Source organism: Lepidochelys kempii, chromosome 12 (assembly GCF_965140265.1).
Source record: "Lepidochelys kempii isolate rLepKem1 chromosome 12, rLepKem1.hap2, whole genome shotgun sequence".
Taxonomy (NCBI): domain Eukaryota; kingdom Metazoa; phylum Chordata; order Testudines; family Cheloniidae; genus Lepidochelys; species Lepidochelys kempii.
The window spans coordinates 35,134,957-35,160,864 of NC_133267.1; the positions used below are offsets into that span (position 1 = coordinate 35,134,957).

The 25,908-nt window shown below is 46.2% G+C and overlaps 2 protein-coding genes across 5 annotated transcripts in view; one reads left to right on the forward strand and one right to left on the reverse strand.

Annotated features, from left to right (window-relative positions):
- The window catches only part of COTL1 (coactosin like F-actin binding protein 1), a 33,182-nt gene extending 18,057 nt beyond the window's left edge, over window positions 1-15,125 (reverse strand). Inside the window, exons 1-2 of the mRNA XM_073308087.1 lie at window positions 14,716-15,125; window positions 14,088-14,170 (exon numbers count right to left, since the gene is read on the reverse strand). Coding sequence (XP_073164188.1) covers window positions 14,088-14,170; window positions 14,716-14,792 — 160 coding nt within the window. The 5' untranslated portion in view covers window positions 14,793-15,125. The remainder of the gene's footprint in view (window positions 1-14,087; window positions 14,171-14,715) is intronic.
- KLHL36 (kelch like family member 36) overlaps window positions 11,758-25,908 on the forward strand; it is a 33,982-nt gene continuing 19,831 nt past the window's right edge. Inside the window, exons 1-3 of one of the 4 annotated variants that reach the window (XM_073308082.1) lie at window positions 15,297-15,654; window positions 23,089-23,283; window positions 25,125-25,206. In XM_073308082.1, the coding sequence (XP_073164183.1) occupies window positions 25,147-25,206 (60 nt within the window). In that variant the 5' untranslated portion in view covers window positions 15,297-15,654; window positions 23,089-23,283; window positions 25,125-25,146. Of the gene's footprint in view, window positions 11,880-15,296; window positions 15,655-23,088; window positions 23,284-25,124; window positions 25,207-25,908 lie in introns of those variants that run through there. The other 3 variants (XM_073308085.1, XM_073308083.1, XM_073308084.1) reach the window with 3 other exon arrangements.

Genomic DNA, 25,908 nt, shown 5'->3' on the forward strand with positions numbered 1-25,908 from the left:
AAGGCACTTTGCAGGAGAGGAGACCTAAGACCAGATGCACCCCCAAGCCTGATTGGATAAGCAATGACAAAGACTAGTCAAGACCACAAGTTATGTAACAGAACTGCACAGCAACCAAAAGAACCATACCATATAGACCAAGAAAACAGCTCACTGATCAAAAACCAAGACCAGTAGTTGCTGAGGGCTAGACGCATCGGTTTCCCAGCCCACAAAATAAGACAGTTAGGCAGCCTTCAGTCAGTTGTGATCTCTTCTTCCCAGGGGGGACTTATAAAGAGTCCAAACAGAACAACAACACACACAGCCGAAACAAGACAAAAATGGCAACTACAACCACCAGCCTCCACACACAGACCTGTGGACAGGGCTCCAACTCGCACAGAGATGTTCCCAGGCAACCCTTCATATTTCCCCTGCTCCCATTAATGGGTCAGGGTTAATTGGTGGCTGCATTAATCCTTTAAGGTCTGGGTTAGCGATTACCCTTGTGCCCTATCACAGTACCTCATGTTGAAAAGCGTGTGCTGGATACCTTTAGACCACCAGTGCTCTCGACTGAGAGCTCTCAAACTCTTTATTACTCTTCCCTACTGTCCCTGAGACTCCTGCAGATCCACATAACAAATTAGGCTAATCTACAAAGTCGCTGCCCGGTTGAGAGTAATTCAAGAAGTCAGAGACCTCTGGATGTTCCAGTTAAGTGTGTGATCTGCATGACCTGCAGACAGATCACTCCCTCCTGCTGAAAAACCCACAGGAGGCGAAGAACTTCAAAAGGCGTCTCATAGAAATGCCTTTGTTTCCTCTGCTCCTTCACTTGGCCATGGCAAAGAATCACAGAAAGAGATACTTCTCCTCCCCACGATATGGAACAAGGCCCTTTTTCTGGAAAAAGGCAAACAAGTGTTCAAAAATGAACAGTCAGGCCACCCAAAAGTCACAACTGGGTTAAAAATCATGATTTCTAAACAGTAAATTGAGTCCATTTTTACCTTCTCGTTTGAGAGCCTTTAGGCGTCACGTTCTCCAGCTTTTCTCTGCAGCCACAAAGACTAGAAATTTAATTTTCTTTATTAATTACAGCTGCAACTCTCACAATTCCAGATGCTGGGGCTTGGAGAAGACACACCATGAGTATTGCAAGACTCATGGGGGTAGTTGGGGTGGGGGGAGGAGAAGGAGGTGTGGAAATCACGCGAGAAATCTCTCTGCTTCCCTGGAGAGCTTCTAGAACAGTGGCTCTCAAAATTTTAACTGGTGACCCCTTTCACATAGCAAGTCTCTGAGTGCGACCCCCCCTTAGATATATAAAAAAGGGTTTTTAATTTATAAAACACAATTATAAATGCTAGAGGCAAAGCGGGGTTTGGGGTGGAGGTTGCCAGCTTGCGACCCCCACCCCCCGCCCCCATGTAATAACCTCACAACCCCCTGAGTGGTCCCGACTCCCAATTTGAGAACACCCAGTTCTAGAACCTTCCCTAACTCCCGATTGAAAGGATTGGTATGCACATGGTCTCTGCCCAAGGGGGAAGGGGTTTGCAGCCTGAAAGAATGGGCACGACCTTCGGAGCCTGCGATGTATGGGGAAAACGGACACCATGCGTATGGATCCATCCTGGAATCTAGGACAGCTTGCTCTCCTCTCCACAGCAGCGTGTCATACTGCCCAAGCATAAACCCCTGTAGCAGCACAACAGGGCCACTGAGGCGTAGTTTCGTTGTATTAGCGATCCCTGGGAGTTCCTCATGAAGGTCCACTGAGTCAGGAAGGGAGCATGCCACAGGGCATGGGTGCTCCACCCCCACCCAGCTAACTTCCCACCACCACCTGTGACTCACCCAATGCACACAGCCACTAAGAAGGGATAGCCAGCAGCAAAGGCATTTCTGCATTCATTTCCAGGATGTGCCTTCTTTCATTCCCCTCCACCGACAGAAGAGAGCAGGAACATCAGGCCCTTTGATTTTAAGATCACCATAATCCTTGTTTCAGGGCCTGGCTTCTGCTCTGTTAGGCCAAACTAAGGTTATTTATTTAGTGACCATCTGCATACAAGCATCTCATCTCTGGAGTCTGACAGATTCTGTGTTCCTTCTCTGCAGGGTGATTCACCAACCCAAGCTGTTGGGTGCATTTGCAATCACAGGCACATACATAGTGCCACCCCTTTCCAGTCTTTTCTTGTGAGTGCACAAGATACTGAAACCTACATCAGCCCTGATCTTCCAGAGAAGCAGAGCAGATGGACAGTCAAGGGAGCACAGAATATACCTATCACAGCTGCTCCATCGATTTAATAGGTCACTTGGTGTCCTTTTAGTGCAACAAGATGACACATAAAAGAACCATGAATCAGAGCACTTGCTTTTTGGAAAAGGAGCCCATTACACTTGGTCCAACTTAAGTTTACTGTAACCAATTCAGCATGTTTTATTCCTATGCTGTCCCAACTACCACCATGTGAGACATCCAGGATGCCAATTCACACCATCCTCATCTAGATCCATAATAAAATTTCTCTGTATACCATATATATTGCATCACAAAAGGAGCCCCATAGAAACGTAAAAGGCTCTGTACCATTTCCCCTGCCCCTGTTCCACAGAAAACACCACAAGAAGCCTTTGAAAGCCAACAAATGTCACCTCAAAGCTAGAGCTGGTTGGAAACATGGAAACTTCTTTGTTGATAAAGTCCGAGTCAGAAAAGGAAAAATTTTTGGTTTATTCAATATTTTTTGCAAAAACATTCTTACCACATTTTCCCCCATAAAGGTTTAATTTCTTTAGTTTTCCTTTTTCATCTCCATGTTTTGTACATTGCCACTGAGCAAGTGCAGAGTTATGGGGAAGAGAAAGAACAAAAAACAAAAACAAAAAAGTTGTTTTCCAGTTTTGTCAAAATAGGAAAAAAAAAAAAGAAAAGAAAAGAAATGCCCACAAATGTTGGAAATTTTGGAATTTGAAAAAACAAAATTTCTAGCAAAATATTTTTCATTCCAAAGAGTTTGATTGGCTCTTCTGAAAGAGGACCCAAACCAGAAGAGCCATGTCTATGAGAACTATGTGCAAGCAGAGTTTCCCTGCCTCTTCAAGAGGCTTTATTTCTGGCTGGTATGATGAACCTGTAGTAAGAAATTCCAATTCCAGCCAGAAAATCATCTTCAAGTCAATAACAGATTAAGCCTAAGAGGGCGTGTGGAGAGTGGGGAGAAATGGACAATAAACATTATGGTGAAGAGTGAGCACAAACCCCCCATTGTGACTTTCAATATAGGCTTGAAGGAGGCTATTGAAAAAACAAAACAAAACCACCCAAAACCAAACCAAAAATTAAAACAAACCCTGCTTCGTCAGACATAGATCAGACTGTGAATATCAACTCTACTACATATATGAGGCACAGACATAGGGAGCCACATTTTGCTAAGCACCTGTTCCTAGAGGAGCCTACAAAGCTTGGTCCATTTTGAAAAAGAGTCAAGCCATCTGACAGAGTGAACTTCAGTTTGACCTGTGACCCACAGAGCCACAGATGCTGGGGCAATCTTGATTCTCAGTGGAAGAACAGCAGAAGGAAAGGCGCTTAATCTCTCTCTGAAAGCAGCTGTGTTAATATGAATGCTGAAGCTAACAAAATGCAACTCAAAGTGGAGTTATGACCCACTAGGCAACTCACTATCCTGTTAGTACACCAATTGTTATATCATCTTACGTCTTCATAGGTATGTCCAGTGGCAGATTATCCAATGGGGCCCATGCCCAGGGGCCCTGGCCAATTGGGGGCCCGCAGAAAAATGGGCTCCCCAGCAGAAATCCGCCATGGGGCAGCAAAAGCCCAGAGTCCTGGCAGAAGCTGTGGGGCGGGCAGGGGAAACCCCAGCGCCCCGACCCCCCAGCAGAAGTGCCAGGCAGGCGGGGGAAGCCCGAGCATCTGGACCCCAGCTGAGGCCCCCAGACTGGAGGAGCTCTCACTCCCTGCTGCGGCCCCTTGGGGCCGCAGTGGAGGAGGTGGAATGGGGCAGGACCATGGTCAGAATAGGCGCAGGGCTGCAGGCGGAAGAGATGGGGTGGGGCCACGGTTCCGATGCCTGGGCCCTCTCACTTGCTGTAGCCCAGGGCCCCAGGAGATAATCCACCTCTGGGTAGGTCTACACCCACAGCTGAACACCCACAGCTGGTGCACATCAGCTGCTGTGGGCTCAGACGGGACCCTCCCCCCCCCCACAGAGTTCGAGAGCCCAGACTCCAGTCCTAGCCTGGACGTCCACACTGCAGTTTTACAGCCCTGCAGTGCAAGCCAGCTGACCCAAGCCAGCCGTGGGTGTTTAATTGCTGCGTAGATATACCCATTGTGTTTAACAAGTGCAAAGGTTAGACAGAAAAGAAACAGCTGGTATAATTGCTAACAGTTCACCAACAAGAGAAGCAGATCTTTCCGGCAGAGTTCAGAGAGAGCAGTCAGAATCCCCGAGCAGAACTGGCCGAGTTTCACAAATAGTCTGAAGCATGTTCACAGTGACAAATTCAGTGAAACAGGATCCAAGCTTAAGTTCCTGTATATTCACGGATTTCCTCTTCCAGAGTTAACCAGTGCTATCCTGCCAAATTGTTTCTCTGCATTAGAGCAAACAAAAGGAAGCAGTACTTCACACAATGCACGGTCAACCTGTGGAACTCATTGCCAGGAGATGTTGTGAAGGCCAAAAGTGTAACTGGTTTCAAAAATAATTAGATAAATTTGTGGGCGATAGACCTATCACTAGCTATTAGCCAAGATGGTCAGGGATACAGCCCCATGCCCCAGGTGTCCCTAAACCTCCAATTGCCAGAAGCTGGGACTGGACAACAGGGGGAAGGATCACTTGAAATTGTGCTGGTCTGTTCATTCCCTCTGAAGTGTATGGCACTGGCCATGGTCAGGAGACCGGATACTGGGCTGGGTGGACCAGTGCTCTGATGCAGTATGGCTGTTCTTATATAGAAGTAGTCAGTGCCTTAGTGAACTCTGGTCCTCTCCCCCTCCCCAACTGAAAAAGCCCAAGACACTTTAATTTCCTCCTCTGCCTCTCCAAGAACACTTTAAACTGGCTTTAGAAGATGGACGTTGATGTTTGCAGTTGTACATGCCAAGGGTGGGGTAGATGCTACGTAACTAATGAAGTAATAATACAATGAACACCTTAACAGTAACAGGTGTTTGTTCCTTGTTTATCAGTAGTTAGTGTTTCCCTCTCCCCACCCTGCCAGTGGTTTTGCTTGATGACAGGACCTATTCTGATCCACCCAAGTATTTTAATACAATTGAATCAAAAAAGTTTCCCCACCAGACTACAAAGCTGCAACATTTCACACTGACTAGAATCAAGAAAGGTATAACATTAGTCCCATTGCTCAAACAAACTGGCAAAACCAATCATATTCTTAGATAAGGTCACCACTGCTAGCTTTACTCACCCAGTATTACTGTACCTAGGGACTGCAAGGAAAAGTCTGACAGAACGCTTTGTCCTTACATACCATGTGTTATGAATACCTTGCCCCTACAGAGCTAGTTATAGAGAAAACGTGGCAGATTTCCTCAAAAGTATCCTGGTTCTTATTGCTTTTCATCTGGCTTTATTCATATTTTACTTGGAAAACATTGGCTTACTTAATATCCTCAAAGAAAGAGGCATGTGTGGAGAAAGTTAAAATTCTTCATTATGTGTTCAGTTGAATCTTGGATGAACAGGTTCCTTTTCCTATACTTTTTGTAGCAGCCATACCATCTTACTACATTTTACCACGACAACACAATGTGAGTATACTCCCGTGGTTGCACCAAGTAAAAAGGGCGAGGAGTGAGTTTAAAAGGAACGAAAGCTGCTCTTAACTCAGGAATTTTTTCTTCTAAATGCTCTGAGGAAATCTACTCCACTTTTATAGCTAATTAAAACCACCTTTAAAAACCTCCAAGGACGTATTTTTAACATACTGTTAACGGATATGGCCACGTAGGATATTAATGAGAACTGTACAACTCAAGTTCTGCTCTTCAGGCTGTGAATATTATGGGGCAAGATCCTCAGATGGTGTGAACTGTTGAGCTACAACCACTGAAGTTCTACCTCTGTGTGTTTTCCACAAAGCCTACCACTGACAAATACTTGCCAACATTTTGGGACACCAGAGTTTTCCCCTCTACTCCAAACAGGAAGCAAGAATTGTAGCTCCCGCCCCCTTAAATGATACTCATTTGATGTACATATTTTGTATTTGGATTAATTTGCTGAGGGTAAAAAAAAAAAAACAAAAAAAAACACACACACCCCAAAAACACAAAACTAGAAAAAGCTCACCACTTTTCCTACCATAGCAACCCAAGTACACTGGGAGAAAATAAAATGAAGCTCCCAAACATGACAATATGTAGGAGGTTAATTCCAGTGATATACCACTTTTCTGGGATGCAGCTCTTTGCATGCATAACAAGATACATCTGCAAATGTTTTAGAAACCTTTGGGGGAAGAATTGTGTATATAATCCTAAGTAACAGTATGGCTGTCTTGCAATGAAACCAAAGGGAGTTTAGTTTGCACGGTGCCAATTTTGAGTAGTCTTGCAGCTAGATACTGGTTCTAGTCCCAATGAACATTGGGTTGCATATGAACATTATGTAGCATTAAACTGCAAACTCAGAAGTCGCCATCTCATGGCCTTGGATACCCATTTTGTGCCAGATGCCTGGTCAGTGTTAACTGATATCTACTGCCTGTCATGAGTAAGCTGTAAGAAAAAATGAGCCACATGGTAAAGATCATGGGCCCTCTAGTTGTTTAGTGTCAGACCACTTGGTTTCCTGCTAACATGACGCAAACTCTGTCCCCTCTTGACCCTCCGTGATGCAAGCTAGAATGTTAAGCTAAGGTTAACCAAACAGGAAGAAAGACTGTTCAAGCTGACATTTTAAATTTTTACTATAAGGAAACTATCAGAACTGAGGCTGTCTAAGAGAAGCATGACTGTGTAGGAGACACTGGGGAAGGAAGGGACATGGGCCCAGTTTGGCAGGGGGAAAAAGCCCAACACCTGCTTTCTCTTTTGAACACCTGGCTTTGGTTGCAGTTCTTCACCCCTTAAACCTCAATATGCAGACACCAATGCTCTGAGTCACCTGGGAGGAGATGCTCCTCGAACAGCTATCCCCATCACCACACTGGTGAGGGCCCAGCCCCCGTGCAGTACTTAGTCCCTGGTAAGGGTTAGGCCTTTGGAACTTTATCAAAAGCTCACTGAAGTCAACTTCAATGGGCTTTGGCCCTATAATCTTCTTTAAAAGAAAGACTGATGTTTAGCATCATGATTATAAACACAAGACAAAACCAAGGCCAATAATCCATTCTAATGTCCATCCAACACGTATCCAGTGTGCTAGGTCCAGGACATGAGCTCATGAGATTGATGAGCCATCAGCCACAGCAGAGTTCCTTTGCGCTCACCCATCAGTGAAGAAAGGGCTAAGTACTTGTCTCACTGAAGTCAATACCAAAATGCTCTCAAGCCTCAGTACAGACAGGATGTGGTCCAGAGACAAGAAGGCCAAAGTGTTCATGACTTGTTCACAGATGGGTTGTCAGTAGCATAAGCTAGAGTCCAGCAGTATCACAGCTAACCTCTTTGTTTCTTATAGTTATTACATGCCTGACTGAGGGCACAACTCCAGATAAGTTTTCATGGAAGTGATGCCTAGCAGTCTCCCAAAGTCAAGAAAGTTTCAAACTCCTGCAAGATGGTGAGCAGTGGACTCTTCCCCCTCCCACAACCTCCACAAAAAATCCATATGCTGTTCCATTATTAGCATCTTGAGTTGATACATCCCATTGAAACAAATACTGAGGTTGATTTTCTGTTGCATTAAAGGGTTGAGGGGCCTTTAAGGGATATAAATGACTTTGGGGAATACCCCCACCAGCCATAGTGGCCCTCTATTGGCTTCTCTCCTAGTGTAAGGGGAAGGATGGTCCAATGGTAGAGCATTAGCTAGGACAGGGGAGACCTGGGTTTAATTCCCTGCTCCAGCACGGACTTCCTGTATAACCATGGCCAAGTCACTTAGCCTCTCTGGGCCTCAGTTTCCTATCTGGAAAAAGGGGATACCATTTTCTTACCTCACAGAAGCATTGTGAGAATAAATACATTAGGGATTTTGAAATACTTGGAGATCTACAGATGACAGGTGTAGAAACAGGCTATTATGATGACGTAGGGACTGGGAGTGGACCCAGGCTATGGCTACTTTTTGAGCTTATTGGAAACAGAGTTTAAATTAGAGCAGTCCTGAGGCAGCTCTGATGCCAAGGACCAGACAGACCTCTGACAGGCTCCAGAATACAGTGAGTGTAAAGGGGACTTAACCCCGTTCAACACAGGAATGGTGGAAGCAGACAAAGTTCCAGATGACCATAAGGAAGTGGTTGGCAAACAGATGCCACTTTAACTGCTCCTCCAAGGAGCTATGCTTTACACAGCAGTGCAGGGGTGGGGGAGGGGGGGAAGGCTTTGCAGCCAGGAATGCACAGTCAATGTGAAATTCCCAAAAATAATTACCATAAAGGACGGATCATCAGTTTTCACAGGTTTGCCCTTCAAATATATGTTAAAGGGGAAAGCGGGCAAAGGAAGGTGATGAGCACGAGAAAGACTCAACAATATCCTGTAAAGTCCAAAATTACAAAGGTATTTTGGTGCATAAAGATGCAAATCGACACCGACTGGGATTTATAAAAAGCACCTAAGTGAGTTAGGCACCTTAGCTGCTTTGGTGCATTGCTAAGTCTCCCCAGGCACCTACCTGCATCTTTAGGCACCAAAACACCTTTAAAAATTTGGGACTAAGTTTTTAAACTACTGAATTCTATTCCTTACTGATTGCAATCCACCTATATACAGGGAGCATTGCACTAGGACACAATCTTAGGGGCTGGTTCCATTTTCCCCCCCACTCCCCGATGCTAACCAGAAATGCCTTATGCTGTATCTATTCCATTCCAAGAGTTTTAATTCCTCCGAATGTGGACTGCACAGTACCTTTTGTCTGCTCTTTACAGACACATGAATAGCTCTTCCATCTCATGCTGTCCCAGTACAGGTATTTATCTGTACTGGAACTTTCCTAACAGCAGCCTAAGTTAGTTCTTTTGTCATGGTTGTAAACATTTGGTTCTCAATGGGACGGAGAAACTTGTAAGCATCACGCTATTAAACTGCAGCGTAGCCATAAAAAAAAAATTGCAAATAGGGACTGTTCCACTCTGTTCCTTTAATAATATCGGGGAAAGCAAAATAAGTTCAGCTATTGGTTAGTCTGGCATCACTGACATTTACAAAACCCTTAACTCTGTATTTCTGACTGGGATTATTTTAAGTCCAAGATCCCAGGTAAGGTCACTCCACTCTTCTCAGCCATGCATTCACAGCCCCCATTATTAGGGTTTGAAATAAACACACATTTTCCTTCCCACTCTGTTGTAAAAAAACCCCAAACCTTCATCTATCTTTCTGGCTCTGAATCCAACAACTCAGCTTTTTGTCTAAAACTGTATTGACGGCATGAAGTGTTTAATGCCAAATTCATGCCGTGGTTGGTTGGATCCATGCCACCGGCAGAAGCACAAGGGAGAGCGATCTCTGGAAAAAGAAGCAGATCAAAAGCCTTGAATGAAATCCTCATTTAATGGAGGGGAACCCCAGAGATATTCGCGAATGCAGTAAAACAGCCCTGGGTCTATGCTTAAAGGAAATGACACATGTGCAGTAAGTGTCAGTTTCCCACCCAGTTTTCCTCTTCCTATTTAAAAATGTCACCCATATAGTTTCAGTGTCCCAGAATAAAGGGGAAGGGGTAAAATGGGAAGTTTATTGCATATTTCACTGCTATGCTTTTCTGCAGATAACCCCATGGTTGGTAGAAGGCTCAGGAACAGGTCCTATGTGCAGGGCCATCAAAGGCAAAGCTCTGGGGTAGAATGGACTTGTACATCCACAATATACAGAGGAATAAATCCTCACAAGATACATTGGGTGCAGCAGTGCTCAAATTGTGATCCATGGGACTTATACGATCCCCTTTACCATTGTATCTGAACACTTAATCTTTAATATATTTATTAAGTGGCAGTCCAGAGTGTCTGGAGAGCTGGCTGGTCACATGGTATCTTTGCCAGTTGCTAATGTAACCCACACACCTTTAGGTGTGGCGTTCTGTCCCATCTAGTGGCACAGAGACCACTTAGAGAGATAAAATGAGTCTGCTCTACAGCCTTAGCTAACAGACAGTTCATGCGGTAGAGGCTCATGCACTAATAAGCTCCAGGGGTCCCCGGTTCGATCCTGCCCGCCGGCGACCAGGGTCTGTCAGCATTACGGTAAGTCAAATTAAAAGAAGCCAAAAATACACCACGACATAATTTCCTGATTTTCCTCATGGAGGCTATTGCTGTGGTTGCAGCAGAGACATTCGGGGATCACCAGTGGTATTCGGAATGGAGATGTCTATGAGACAGACACTCTCTGTATTAAGCGGCAGGCAACACTACTGAGAACTCCTAGCACAATGCAGGAAGTGCAAAAAGCAACCCCATAGGGGCGTGAACAAAAGAACTTCCTGTATCTTTGAGCCAAGTGAATTAGCACCCACTGACTCCGCCTTCCCTCTAATCTAATGCCCAGGAGGGAAGCAATATGCACACCACACCAAAGGTGCTTTTAATAAGAATGGCCATTAGAGAAAACAGGAGACACAGATGCTTTCTGTTTGAGCGCATATTGTAACAGATGGCCTGGTAAGCAGAGCAGAGCGAATTTGCACTGAGGTGCCTCAGCCTACGCTTGGTGAGCTGAGGTTTTGTATTCCAGCTCCCACTTGTATCTTCAACCACTTAATCATAGGAGGCTTTACAAAAGGCAGCTGCACTTGGGGGGGGGGGGGGGGGCAGGAGAAAGAGGGTCTTTCAAGTCTGTATTGTTCAGACAATAGGAATCCAAAACAAGGAAAAAAGTTTACTTTGAAGCCACTGGCATTTGTTTTAATCCACATTTTTCCATTGAATTTTTGTTTCAGCGGAAGTTTTCCAACCAGCTCTACGGTGTACTAAGAGTTGTCACCTTTCCTCCAGATGGTAAGGAAAGCGCTGTCTTCACAGCTGGCACCAATCCAGTTTCCTGACCGATGTCTAGTGGTCCAGCTCAGGCTGGTTGCACAGATAGAGTCACTAAAACTAGCATATCTTCCTTCCCCAACTCGTGTAACATCCGTTAGTTTGTGGGTGGAGGAATTAGCTGTCTGACACTTGGCCGAGTCTGTATACCCGGTACCTCTTCACTTCCTATGGTTTATTAAAGCTTCAAGCACATGTGCTTCAGAGATATTTTATTGTCAAGGGTTAATCTGCTCTTGCCTTGTTTTAGTCAAGGCCTATTGAGGGGCCTGTCTAGCCCCTAGCATGGGCTAATACAAGAGCCCAGGTCTACCCTGGCCACACCTTTTATATGAAACCTCCCTTTTATAGTCTGCACTTCATAGAGCTGGAAGAGGTTGGAGGAACTGCAAGGCTAGTGGGGTCGGCTCTGCACTGAGAAATTCACTGGCAGAAGAGGTGGGGTGAATTCTGCTTTGGTCTATGTCCCTTTTAGTGCCTTGCTTGTAGTAAGGGTTTGATGCACAAAATTGCTGGCAAGGAACTGAAATTGGATGATGATCCCAAGAGGTCATGACTCCAGTGGCTACTGCTCTACAGCCTGCCCGGGACAAATTCTGGGGGTCAGCTGCCTCTGACAGAGCCTCTTCTCTCCAGCTCTCTGCTCCAGATGCTCGTTACAGAGGGGATAACAGGTAAGGAAGAGATGACAGGTAAGAAGCACTCGGTCAGGAAGAGACACAGTCAGTATCATCCCAGACAGAGCAGTTAGAGTCAAGCCAGACAAAACAAGAGATTTAAGCTTTAAAAATAAATGGTAGAGAAAATAAGTGTGGAAGGGTTCCAGCCTGGGAAGCTGTTTGACTGCCTTAGTCACTGGCTGGGGAGAGAAATATGGAAGGCATTCAGCAGTCTCAGCTAGTAATCGCCCTTGTTCAACCCAGAGCCCTGTGGCTGACCTGCTCTTAGGCAATGTGGGCCTGAATTTCAGAAGAGCTGAGTGCACAGAAACACAACTGATGTCAATGGGAGCTGCAGGAGCTCAGCACCTCTGTGTTGGTCTTCCCCATCTGGACGTGTGTCCTTCTTTCAAAATGGATTTTTCTGGCACCTCTCTTAGGACAGGTTTCAGAGTAGCAGCCGTGTTAGTCTGTATTCGCAAAAAGAAAAGGAGGACTTGTGGCACCTTAGAGACTAACCAATTTATTTGAGCATGAGCTTTCGTGAGCTACAGCACCCGATGAAGTGAGCTGTAGCTCACGAAAGCTTATGCTCAAATAAATTGGTTAGTCTCTAAGGTGCCACTAGTACTCCTTTTCTCTTAGGACAAATACCTTTTCCTCTCTCTTAAAACGTCTCCTTTGGCCTGCTAACTCCTCCCACCCACCTTCTTATAAGGTCACAGAATGATAGAAAAAAAAAAAAAAAAAAGAGAGAGAGAGAGTCCTCTCTTCCAGGTACCATGAATCCAACTCTTCTGATAGGAGCTACATGAATTTAAGATTCTCTGCAAAGTAAATGAGATCAGCTGGGGACTATTGCTCTTTTAAGAGGTATCCAGGCAATCCTGACAGCATTCTCCAGCAATGGTTTGAATAGGGCAATTAAGGCATCTTGATTCAATGACTACACATATTTCTAGCCTCTGGGAATTTAATATCTTTCCCTGCCAACAGCTACGTACTGATTAGAGTCCCAGTCCTCCCGCATTTAAGTTCAATGGAAGTTTTGGCATTGAATTTGATGTGAGAGAACCTGACCCTAGCTGGTTCCATGCCTGGGCCCATTCTGGACAGAGAGGCCCCTTCACAGTTGTTATTAGCATTTTAGCAGGCCAGGGACTGTTACATTACTCCTTGAGGAACAGACCTTGTTCATCTTCCATGAGACAGATAATTAATATTACAGGCAATTGAAAGTCATAGCTGGGATAGATAAACTAGGAAGGCTTTGCCAGAATTACAGACCAACATTTTGAAATGAATCCAGGCTAAACGTGAACAATTAGCAATAAATACTTCAAGCCTGGCACATCACCATATGAATTAAATGACACATAGCCAACAAGAGCATGGGGAAGCGGAGTACACATACAAAATATCCCCATGGGCCTAGTTTGAAAGTAATAAAGACAGTTTTTGCAAACGCTGCATGTCTTAATGTCAGTAGTAGTTAACTATTTCCTGGCTTTCCACCATTCCATTACCACTTTCCATCAGTCCTTTAGCACTCTACTTCTGTGACACAGGTCAACACACAGCTGCCACATTTAAACCTTGAACTGCAACTGCTTTTGCAGTGTCACATAACTAATTTCTTTTCAACACTCTATTTGTTCAAACAAGTCTCCTATATAATTTCTCATTCTAGTAGTTCTTAAGTTTTGTGATTTTAAATTATTGTTTTTACTGCATAATTAGTGCTATTCAAATAATTTATTGTGGAAGGTTTCTATAAAGCAAAGATTTATTTTTTTAATACTATGGCTGTATTAGCCATAATAACTTAAATGGGTATTTCTCTCTCTTCAGTTAAGAGATTTCACCCTTTAAATGTTAGGGTTAAACAATAAGATCTGAGCTAAGAGTTTCCTCCCGTTTAGAGGGAAACTGGAAGGGACTCAAAACTCATCCATTGTGCAAAAGGAAAAAAAAAGCGGCACATATTTAAATATGTGGGCAAAACAAAGGAAGTATTAAAGAGTTTGACTGCATTGGGCTCATGATACTCTGTAGTAGTATGAAAATCCAATCATTCTGGACAGGATGAGACAGTAAACTCTGGAAGCAAGCAGGGACACATTCCACCCTACACAAGTTTACTCCAATTCTTTTCTCCCTTTTATTAAGCAGGGAGCAGCCGCAGTCGTCTGTCATCTACACAAGCAAGGAGACTGGCCTTACCTTTGCATTCCCTTGTAAACTCTTCGTAGTCTGTTCCTTGGTCTCCGGGGACTATTGTAGAGCCATCATATTTAAAAGTCACCCTTTGGGAAGGGGAAAGGGAGGTAAATAATAAAATATTAATGCTTGTATGGGGAAGACTCTTTAAGAGCGTTAAGACATTTAATAATAGTCAAATGGAGACTGGAGTAAATTAGAGGGATTCCAGCAGGGTCAGACTACAAATACAATCCCAGTTGTGTATTGTATGTAGCTGGTCATTGTTAATAAGACGACAAGCAAATTCTGCCCAGTATTTAAAATTCACTTGGGAGCACATTGAAAACACAGGGATACTCAGTGGTTTGAGCATTGTCTTGCTAAACCCAGGGTTGTGAGTTCAATCCTGGAGGGGGCCATTTGGGACAAAAATTGGGGATTGATCCTGCTTTGAGCAGGGGGTTGGACTAGATGACCTCCTGAGGTCCCTTCCAACCCTGATATTCTATGATTCTATGATCACTTACTGTACAAATCCGCATCCGTCAGCTGGCCGGGGCAGTGCGGCGGGGCTGCCTCTCATTACAGGCTGGGCTCAGAGGAAGCGGGTGCCAGAAGGGTACGAAGAACACCGGGCGCGGAAACTTACCAGTTAATATTCGTGCCATCGTCCCTCACGAGGTTGTAGGCTTCTCTGCACGCCTCCTTGTCGATTTTAGTGGCCATTTGCTTGAGAACTGGAGTCAGGAGGGAATTTCAGATGAATGAACGTGCCCGCGCCCCCCTCTCCCTCCAAGCACCACACGACTCAGCGGAGAGGAAGCCTTTGTAAGGCCAGGGCTGGGACCCGTGCAGGCTTTGGTAAAGATCCAACAGACGAGCTGCAGCCTGCGCAAGGAAATGATGCGGGAGCTTTGCGCTGAGAAGTCCCACGGTATTGCTCGGAGCCCGACTGAATGCTCGGGCCCGGCGGCTCTTAACCCCTTCCCTGCCTCGCTACGGGAGCGGAGAGCTCTGCCTCACTGGGGCTGCTGGTCCCAACTCAGGGGCTGGCAGGGGGAGCTTGCCTCCTCTGCTCACTCATTTCTGCCCATCCAAACGGAAAGCAGGGCAGGAACACCCCTCCGCTTTGCCGCACAGTGGTGTTTCCTTACCACCCCCTCCCTCCCACGGCTTTTTTTTTTCAACCCCCCCCCTTCCCCCCTTCCCCTCTGCAAAGCATTACTGGGATTGCAATGCGATGATGTAATAGCTTTAGCGAGAGGGTGCGGGAAGCCCATGAAACTGACCCCCCCAAATATAATAATCATCTTGCCAGAGATCTGTCAGGGCGTCAGTGTTGCCTGGGGGCGATGAAGAGGATTCTCCTAGAGAGACTCTTCGGCGGGATGCGTTAGGCTCACCGCCCCCCGGGCTCGAACAGAAAGTGATGCATTACACAGTCGCTCACACACGGGGTCAGGAAACAGGGACAAACCTTGTGCAAGATGACACGGCCCCTTGTTACTCCCCGGGGTCAAGGAGAGCTTCCAGAAGATCGAGAGGTAGCCCAGCGGGAGGACACCTGACAAGGAGCAAGCTGGTGCAGGTAGGAGCTGTGGAAGACAGGGACTGGATCCTGGAGGGTGACGACAGGGAAGGGGGGGCCAGAGCCAGAGCATGAGCAAACCCCCGGAGAATGTGCCATAAATGCAATAAATAGGCGATTCTGCTGATGCAAGTTTGTTTTGTTTTTTGGTTTTTTGTTTTTAAGTATGGTAAGGCGAAAATAATGCGCTGCACACAAAATTGGCAGGAAAGAAAGGAAGCCCGCCAAAAGCTTTTGACCACGGCAGGAAGATTAAAGATCTTGAACTCTGGGTGTGGGTGATTTCGCATTTCCGTCCGTCGGGATTACCCCAGCTCTCAATTTGTGACTGGGGCCGCGCCAGCTCTTTCGGCGTTGTGGGCAGGTTTTCCCCTGTGTTTCAGAGGCAGCTAGCTCCCCCTCTTGGTCTGAAAATTACAGAGACAGACTAGTGTTAGCCCAGAACAGTGCATATGTTGGCACTTGGGACCTAGATTCACAGAGCGAGAGAATAAGAGGTGAATTTGCAGCTGTAAAATTTGAACCTGCCTTTCTGCACTCACAACAGTGGAGATGTATACCTGCTCCTGAAACTCCCTGAAAAAGTGTCCCCGCTAATCAGAGGTTGTAATTAATAGTGAAGAAAACCAGAGTTTTGAAAACTAGACAGTGACAGTAGAATCGCAAAAAAAGAACAGGAGGATTTGTGACACCTTAGAGACTAACACATTTATTTGAGCCTAAGCTTTCGTGAGCTACAGCTCACTGATTCTTGAAGATTTGGAGACTCCTTGTGAATGACTGAATTTTTCAAATAAATGAACAACCACAATAAAAAGAGCCTACTCCATCAGATTGTATACACCATACTTTGTTCATTTCCCTTGACAACTATACATTGTTTTAGATTAGTGAGACAAGGTGGGTGGGGGAATCTCTTTTATTGGACCAACTTCTGTTGGCAAAACAGATGAGCTTTGGAGCTTACACAGAGCTCTTCCTCAGGTCTGGGAAATTTACTCAGTAGCACAGCTACAAAGTAGAAGTGATTGTTTAGCATAAATAGTTAAAACATGTTTCAAGGGACCAACCTGGCTACAACAACACTACATATACATTAATTACTAGTAGTAGAATACACTATTGTATATTTTGTAAAAGTGATGAAGTTTTAGTAGTTTGTTCCATGTCCTGTCCCCCCCCCCCCCCGTCACCCTAGGGGAGGGGTAAGGGTGTGGTTGCCCCAGGGTTAAGTCAATATGGTTGCACTCAGCCACAGGGCTGCATAGTCCAATGGCCAGAGTCAACAGAACCCCAATCACCAGAGTCCATGGGGGATTTGGTGGGTCACCCGCAACACACTAACTGCTGCAGGGACACTGGCTAGTCCCTCCGTGGGCTGCTTCCTGACATGTCTCCTGTCGCTGAAGTCAGAGTGCCTTCGGGGTCAGGGTGCCTCGGGTGGCAATGTCAGTTTCTCTAGGGCAGTGCTACTCAAAGTGGTGGTCCGCAGATGAGCCATCAGCCGCCGGTCTGCGCGCACATTGGAAAAAAAACTGCCCGTCCCCCACATCAGATAGCTTGAGAAGCACTGCTCTAGGGCATCTGCCGATGCCAAGGTGCCTGTCTGGGCCTTGACGTCTCCTGCTCCTTCAGTCCAGGTGCCTGGCTGCTTCTCAGCTGAAGCCAGCAAGGCACGTCCTTCTTCCTCAGCAGTCCACACCCACTGAGCTGCTCCCATTTATACTGCACCAACAGCTGAGGCATGCCCAGCAGGGTCGAGGGGCCGTGGCTTCTGCTGCTAAGAGCACTGCCTTAACCCCTTCTGCTCTGGTGTGGGACCAGTACACCCCATCACATAGTAGAAGGCCCCACCACAGCATTCATTTATTAAATATTTGCTGAGAAAGGAAAGGGGGGTGAGATCACCAATTGATGTGTTAATTATAAAGCATGTGGCTTACCACTGTACAGTTGGGAGCCCTGATCCTGCAAGAAGATCCCTGTAAGCAGATGATTGAGCAAATCACAGTGAATCAGGCTAATCCCAGCAGTGAATCTCAATGATTTAGGTAAAGTTAAAGTCAGTGGGAGTAGAGATAAATCTGCATTAAAGTCAATGGGAGTTGAGGGCACCCAGCATCTGGGAGGATCAGGTCCTACATTCTGGTAGGCTCCAGCCACTAGGTGGCAGTGTGGTCACACACTTCAATAGGGCTAACTTTCCATCCATTCCTTACGGACCTGTTTGAAAGCCTGAGTGAGGTCCATTTTACTTAACAGATAATTGCTCATATACAAAACACTTTTCTAGTCCACCATTCTCATCATTTTCTAGTTCCTGAGCTACTGAGGTCACACAGATGAGAGGTAGGTGATGTCAGATATCACTATAATTGGAAAGAAAAAAGTCCAAGCTTGATCAAGTCTCAACCATCCACAATTTAATTGTACACTTCCCTGCTCTTCTGTAGTTGGAATGTTTGAAGCCCCGAGGGAAGTGGGACATTAACATAGATAGAACAATGAATCAGGAACCTCAGTGTTCATATTTAGACTGCCAGTAATCCCTGAACATTATGTCAGTCCTGGAAATTCATGCCCTCACCATGTGACCGCATCCTGCCTTTTAACTGACACGCTTTCCTTCCTTCCCCTCTCTGCCTTTTTTTACAGGCATGTAGGATGAAACACTGCTCTCAGATGTACCCCTGGGAATTTGGAATGGGGGGCAGGAAAGTAACCACTTTATCTGCTTTGGTAGTTGGCACCAAATTTGCACCTGTGTAACTGAAAGGAGATTTTGGGGCATTGTCTTTTTTAATGGTAATTCTGGGGCCAATCACCTCCCCCTCTGTGCATGGATCTTCTCCTCCCATGGGGTGGTGATGGTGGTGGGTGAGGGGGAGTTCTAGCCAGCTGCATATGCAGCAGCATTTGCCTCTTTCCCGGCAGGCTGGCTGCAGCTCCAGCGATGTGAGTGGAGAACTTGATGGATTTGGAAAGGATGCAGAGATGCTACTGGAAAGATAATATAGCTCCAGACCATGTTGTGTGGCCAAGACACAGACCCAGATCCACACAGACCCACCTAAGTCCCAATTTTGGCTGCACTCATCCATCATCATCACTCCCATAATCGCATTGGTCGTTGGGGCACCATCATTGATGAGCAATCAACCAATTGTCTCCACCCTTGACAACTGTGTGTTAGTACTTGAGTCTCCGCGAAGTCCATTCCTGTCCACTCTTTTATGTTGTCAGTCCATCTCTTCTTCTGTCTACCTCTTCTTCTTTTCCCCTGTACTGTCCCTTGGAGGATGCTCTCGGATAGGCCAGATGATCTTGTTACATGGCCCTACCACTTCAGTTTGCGCTTCTTCACGGTTCTCAGGAGGTCTTCATATGACCTAGCATGTTGGGTGATGCGGATCTCTTCATTAGTGACGTGGTCAAAGTAGGAGATGCCCAGGATTTTACAGAAGTATCTCATCTCTGCTACCTTTATTTTCCTTTCAAGTTCTGCCATAAGGGTCCATGTCTCACACACATACAGAAAAATGGAGATGACCAGTGCGTGCAGCAGTTTCGGTTTGGATTCCAGGGAGATGTTCTTATTCCTCCAATTTGGCTTTAGCTTTGCCACTGTTGTTTGCACAGTTCTCACCAGAATTTCTGCCTTTGATCCTTCATCAGTGATGACTGTTCCCAAATACTTGAACAGTTTCACTGTCTCCAGCTCTTGTCCACTCACAGTGATATCTGAGCTGATCCCATCACGTTTGTTTGTCATCAGCTTGGTTTTCTCTGCACTGATTTCCATGCCGTATTTTGAGGAGGTTTCATCCAGTTGTTTCACACGGTTGGCAAGTTCATCTTCGCTGCCTGCCAGGCCGTCAACGTCATGAGCGAACCGAAGATTTGAGATTGTTCTCCCCCCAGTGCTGACTGTGCATATGTGATCTTCTAGGGTATCAGTCATTATGCGCTCCAAGTAGATGTTGAACAGTGTGGGCGAAAGAAGGCAGCCTTGCCGGACTCCAACAGTGGTGCGAAACCACTCTCCTATTGTGCCATTGATGAGAACGGCACTGCTGGCCTTGGCACACAGTTGTTAAATGGTAAGAATAAGCTTATCACCAACATTGTACTTCTTCTTGGTTCCCAGAGAGCTTCGTGCCATACTCTGTCAAACGCCTTCTTGAAGTCAACAAAGACGTGGTTGATGTCCTGCTGGTGTTGCCAGAACTTCTCACATAGAACGCGAAGGTTGAAAATCTGCTCTGTGGTACTTCTTCCAGCACGAAAGCCAGCCTGTTCTTCAGCGATGATATTCTCCGCTTGTGGCTGCACTACCATCCACCAAAACCAGTAGGCTCTTAAGTTTCTGCCACTGTTGCTGCACACTAAGCATCCAGATGCCTGACTTCCGCCTAAGCAGGAAAGCAATTCACAAACCAGGGGAAGACAGGCATTGCATGCAGGGCCCAATCCATTAGGTGTGCTGAAAGGCTGATGACTGAATCAGGTCCCATTCAAGTGTCGCCAACACTGCCCACCTTATAAGTTTTTCCCAGTGGTTAGAGCGCTTGCATGGGAGATCCACGTTCAATTGCCCTCTCTCCAGTAGAGGAGACAGGACCTCTCAGGAGGATGCTCTAACCATTGAGCAATGGGATAGTCTGATGTGGGGCTCCCTCATTCTCTCCTGCTGAAGCTGTTCCATGGGGGATAAATAATGAAAGAGTAATTGGAGATGGAGGACTGGGCCCAGGGTCTCCCACCAGGATGCCCTAACCACTGGACTACAGAGTCCTTCTCACTCACACTCACTCCCTGACTCAATGACGGTGTAAGGATTTATCCACAGTAGAACAGTCATTGGACCAGAGGGAGAGGTGGGAGGACGGAATACTGCATGATTAATGGGATTTCTATTGAGGCTCCCAGAGGCTTTTTGGCCACGGGAGACTGTAAGTTAAAACAAAAAGAAAAGGAGTACTAGTGGCACCTTAGAGACTAACCAATTTATTTGAGCATGAGCTTTCGTCGGATGCAGTGAGCTGTAGCTCACGAAAGCTCATGCTCAAATAAATTGGTTAGTCTCTAAGGTGCCACAAGTCCTCCTTTTCTTTTTGCGAATACAGACTAACACGGCTGCTACTCTGAAACCTATAAGTTAAAATGGATCATTAGCAGCTTGCCCCTGCTCCTTCACCACTCATCCATCACACCTTTGCTCCTTTACTGCCCTTTCTTTTCTAGCTATTTCTACCATACCACTCTGCTGGGCCATCTTTTGTTTCTAGCTCAGCATGAGTTGTTGGGAGAGCAGCACCTCCCTTCAGGAAGTGACCCTGCTATGATGGTGCACACACTGGGCCACGGACAGAGGGGAAAAATCCCCCACCCCCAAGAGGGGTGGAACCCATAGTGTGGGGTGGGGGAAGCAGTGGGTCTGCTGCATTCTCTCTGCTCCCTCCCAGGCTCCACCAGGACCCCTGCTTGCTCTGCACAGTGCAGCCAGGGGCTAGGAGAATGAAGGCATGTGGTATGGCTGCTCTGTGCACCCTCAGGTGCATACAAACACAAATCTGTCCAGGAATTGCTGCTGGTCAGGCTGCAAATCTTGTGTGTATACGTCAGTGCGTGCACGCAGGGGTGGTGGATATTGTGGCCACCACGGGTGTGCGTGCTGACGGCAACCCATGTTGCTGAAGAGGTGTGCTGTTGCATTTTGTCCTCGTTGTATTTTCCTGAGGACATATAGTTTCATATCCAGATAAATAAAAAGACCATCTGGTTACTGGGGTTGTTATGAACACTTTTTGATGGCTTGGCTACGTGTTAAGTACGCGCACACCCCTTTACAGAGATTTTTAAAATCACAATGTTAAATTGAACCTAAGTAATCACATCACCTAAGTAATAGTATAGTCTCTTATAGTGATTGTCCTGATTCAAATATTTGCAACAGTTACCTTATTTGCATTACACACCTACTGCTGCTAACCCCCAAAACAAACATGGAATTATAACAATAGTTGCAAATATCACATGTAAGAAGTGCTAGGAAAACTTAACAGGATGTATTAGTTTTGCCTGTGTTTAGATATTTGCCATACAACCCGTTACCAAGGAATAACTTTTTAAGTGGTAGGGATTTGGTATGGAGAGTTACTCAAAAAATGGGCACCCTCTAGGACAGGGGGTTTCAACCTTTTTCTTTCTGAGCCCCCCCCAACCCTCCCCCCCCACACACAAGCTATAAAAACTCCACAGCCCACCTGTGCCACAATAATTGGTTTTCTGCATATTAAGCCAGGGCTGGCATTAGGGTAGCCAGCAGGGCAATTGCCTGGGGCCCCATGCTACAGGGGCTCCCACAAAGCTACATTTCGCAGACTTCGGCGTCAACCCCAGGTGGTGGGGCTCAGGGCCCTGGGCTTCAGCCCCATGCAGTGGGGCTTTGCCTTTCTGCCCTGGGCCCCAGCGAGTTTAATGCTGGCCCTGCTTGGCGTCCCCCCGCCCCTGCGAAACCTGCTCATGGTCCCCCCAGGGGCCCCTGGGCCTCTGGTTGAGAACCAGTGCTCTAGGATAATAAAATAATAGTTAGTCATTTTAAAGGAAGCGTCCGGCTGTCTGCTGAGCACAAAGGCTTATTCGAGCTTGCCTCCTGCCAGGATCTACTTTCAAAATGCCCTGGGTGGGAGTCTACGTCTCCTTCAGGGCCCAATCCTGCAAGATTTGAGAACCCTCCACTCCCAGGAAAGTCAAGAGATATTCAGCATCTTAGAGCTGCCTCCCTCCACTCCCATCCCTTGCTGGGGCCTGGCCAGAAAGGGGGTGCTGAGATCTTTTTGGAAATGGGAGTCCAGCAGCCAGGTTCAACCCTTCAGCAGTCCTGGCCCTTAGCCCAGAGCCTGAGCGTTGGCCAACCTGCAGCAGGTGAGAAGAGAGGCAGGTCAGGTTAGAAGAGCTTAAAAGTCATTAACTCATCTCCTCCTGCAGGAGATAACTGAACAATATAAAGCCCTGGTCATGCAAAAATGAATGCAGGCCGGTAACTTTCTGTAGGGGAGTAACTCCACTGACTTTGGGGGTCAGGTAATGAGAGGCCGGGGCCCTAAGAGCGTGACCAGGAGTTGCCCTGAGAGCAGGGGGAAGTGTGCCAGCTAAGACTGGGAGCAGGAGGCCGCAGTGACCTGTCCCTTCCCCTCTCCTCCTGCCTTCTGCAAACCAAGGTTGCACCTTTTCCCTGAGCAAGGCAGAGAGGAATCAGAGTCCTGCCTGAGCGGAATATTAATTCCCACGCACTGAGCGTCAGGCTGCCAGAGCAGCAGCTGCCTGTCTTGGGGGCTGCTTGTTGTTTGTTTGCAGTGATTTGGCCTGATGTCAAGCAGCCTTTCCTAATCCCACCCCATTTATTATCCCCTTCTCCTCCCCTCCAAACAGCACAGCTCCTCTCTCCCTATTGGCTCCTTCCCCTTTCAATCCAGCCAGCATTTCCTGGATGAGACATGGCTGCAGAGGGAGAGGAGGGAGAGACACCAGCAGCGGCCAGAACAGCCTCAGCACCAGCCTGCGGCGCTGAGTCCCATTGGGGCAGCTGGCACTCCGGCCTGGAGACTGTAGGGACGCTGCACAGTGGTAAACTCTCCTTTTCTTAGTACCTAGATGGTATTGGGTCCCAGCCTTTCAGGCGTCCCAATTGCACTGAACAACAGGAACATGCCTCATGCTGCAGCACTGAGCCAAGTGGAGCACAGCAAAGCCTGAGAGTCATTAGTTAACCTCCCCCCGCTTTAGTCAGGGCAACTCTGTTCCTTTTCCTTCCTGGCCCCCTCCCCCCAAATAGTGATCTGAGGCATTGCAATAAAATGCAATGAACAATTCGAGTGATCCAGACTGCTGCTCCCCCCCTTTTATCTGTGCTTTCAGGGCTTCAGTGCATCATGCCAGATTCTCGCTTGGCTATAGCTAACTTGGGGAGGGGGGCGTGTATGTGTGCGTACGTACCCCCAACCCCTGCAGAACCTGATCTCTTTACAGGCTCTACAGATTAGAAATGCGTGTGGAAAAACTGAGCCAAGGTGGGTGAGGCAATATCTTTGAATTAAAACTGAAGAGGAATCTCTTACCTTTCACCAGAGCTGATTCCCTCAGACACTGTCCCTCTGTCCATGTATCTGAGTCTGTGTGAATATCTGTTGTAGAAGAAATCCTGAGCCAAATGATGTGGTGGTTCCTCAGCCTCATTATTATAGAGAGGACCAGACCCACAACTCTCTTTCAAATGACAGCTCTGCTCAGGGTAGCAGGTGTAGGTCTCAGTGGAGGTGAGTGACCTCTCTCCATTGCTTTCCAGGACTTAACCTGTTCTCAGACAGGCAGACCTGTGCAGCTACAGGTGAATTTCTACCAGTCAGTGGTGAGACAAAATGTCTTTAATGGGATGTGTGTGTTGATCTGTTGCTGGGCTCAAAAATACTGTTTGACGTAGCTGCACATTGCTATTTGAGCCCATGCCCCCACCCCATCCCTGTGGCCGAATCTGCCTGTAATAGCTAAATAGTTCAGAGGGATTCTCTCTCGGATTTTTGACTCCAACCTGCGATGTAGCTTTAGAAGTGTCGGAGACGCTCTTTTGTGTCATACAAGCTCCTAAAATAAATCAATGGACACGAAGTGTGTCAGCTCAAACTCAGTCTGCCCCTTCTGGGGCGGGGGACGAGAACCCCAAGACAGTGTTTTTTGGTTATTTTTTTCTTTACTCTTAAAGTGACTTTAGTGCTAGTGAAAGATGCTGTATTAATAGCACTAGAAAATGAAGTAATCTATTTATTCCTTCACACTACGCTGCCAATGTGCCTCAAGGACCATCTGTAGGTGTAATCTGGTAGATCAGTTTCTCTGGCTTGTGCAGCCCTCCGTCTCTCTGCTAATAAGGGAACTAGTTGTGGTGGTGATTTGGGTGATATAGTCACAGTCCTAATAAAAACTAGACTGAAACCCACCAGACTCCCTTCAGCTATCTTGGGCTACTGCCCTGGGCTGGATTGGAACCAGCAACCTAGAGGAAAGCTCTGTATCCTATTACTGTTCAGACTTCTCATGGTGTGGTAGGGACTAGCAGTCAACCAATAAGCAATCTTTTCAGAGGTGCGATGACATCGATAATACTGGCACATAACTAAAAGTGTCGTGGTGAGCTCTGATAATACATTAATGTACACTGAAGTTATCAATAAAACTTGGCAAAACAAATTGTTGGCTAAACGACAAAATAAGACCAATAGAGGGGGTTAGCGAATCTATTTTCAACACTGAACTCTTTTTAACGTATAGATCAATATATACAGGTATATGTAAGTGTTCCTATTGTCTATTTTTATCACTATGTGACTGTTTTTATCACTATGTGACCCCATCACTGAGGGGCTGATGTTAGGCTCATATGCTGAGAACTTATTTTCTGTTTTCTGTTCTAGAAGTATCACAAATCAGCCTATAATGGAGGCAACCAGACAAACGAGAATTTCTCGGCCGCACAAGATAAGCGAATCCTCCAAGGTTAGTGAATTCTACATTGCTGGCTAAAACTTGTAATTAAAATTATGATTACTTTGAAAGGCGGGGGGGGGGATGAGATAACGGTGATGAAACAACTGGATATTTAGTTCCTAGGTATATACTGTAGCATGTAACAAGCTGATTTTAAAATGCAAGTTTGTTCCATTGTCTCCAATTTAAAAATACCTGCAGCAAATAGGCCATCTGCTCAGAGTGACTCATGATTTTTAAAACTGGCACATACTGGCAACACGTAATCCTTCTCTGTATCTAGAGGTCTTTCTCCAGTAATTCAAAGAGGGTGTATTTAATTTTGTTGCTGGATTGAAATTTGTTAAGACTTGTTAAAGAGACAAGTTAAATTTTACGCGCAGGCTTAGGTTTTGTATGAACTCGAACCCTGATCCTGCAAATGCTTACATGTGTGAGCACTCTCTGTGAACTCAGTGGGACTGCTCGCCTGCATAACGTTCACTTTCTGTGTAAGGGCTAAGGGTACTGTTGGGATCTGTTTCTGCACCTATGCGCGGCTGCACTGACTTCAGTTGGGATCCCACGGTAGTCCATACTAGTAGATTCTGATGCAGAAATGGAGACTAAATGTTGTAAATCCATAATGTTGTCAATGATTCCATTAATTTTATTTAATCTTCGTGAAAATGGGGGAGGGTTGTATTTCAATATTGCTCTGCGGTTTTTGCA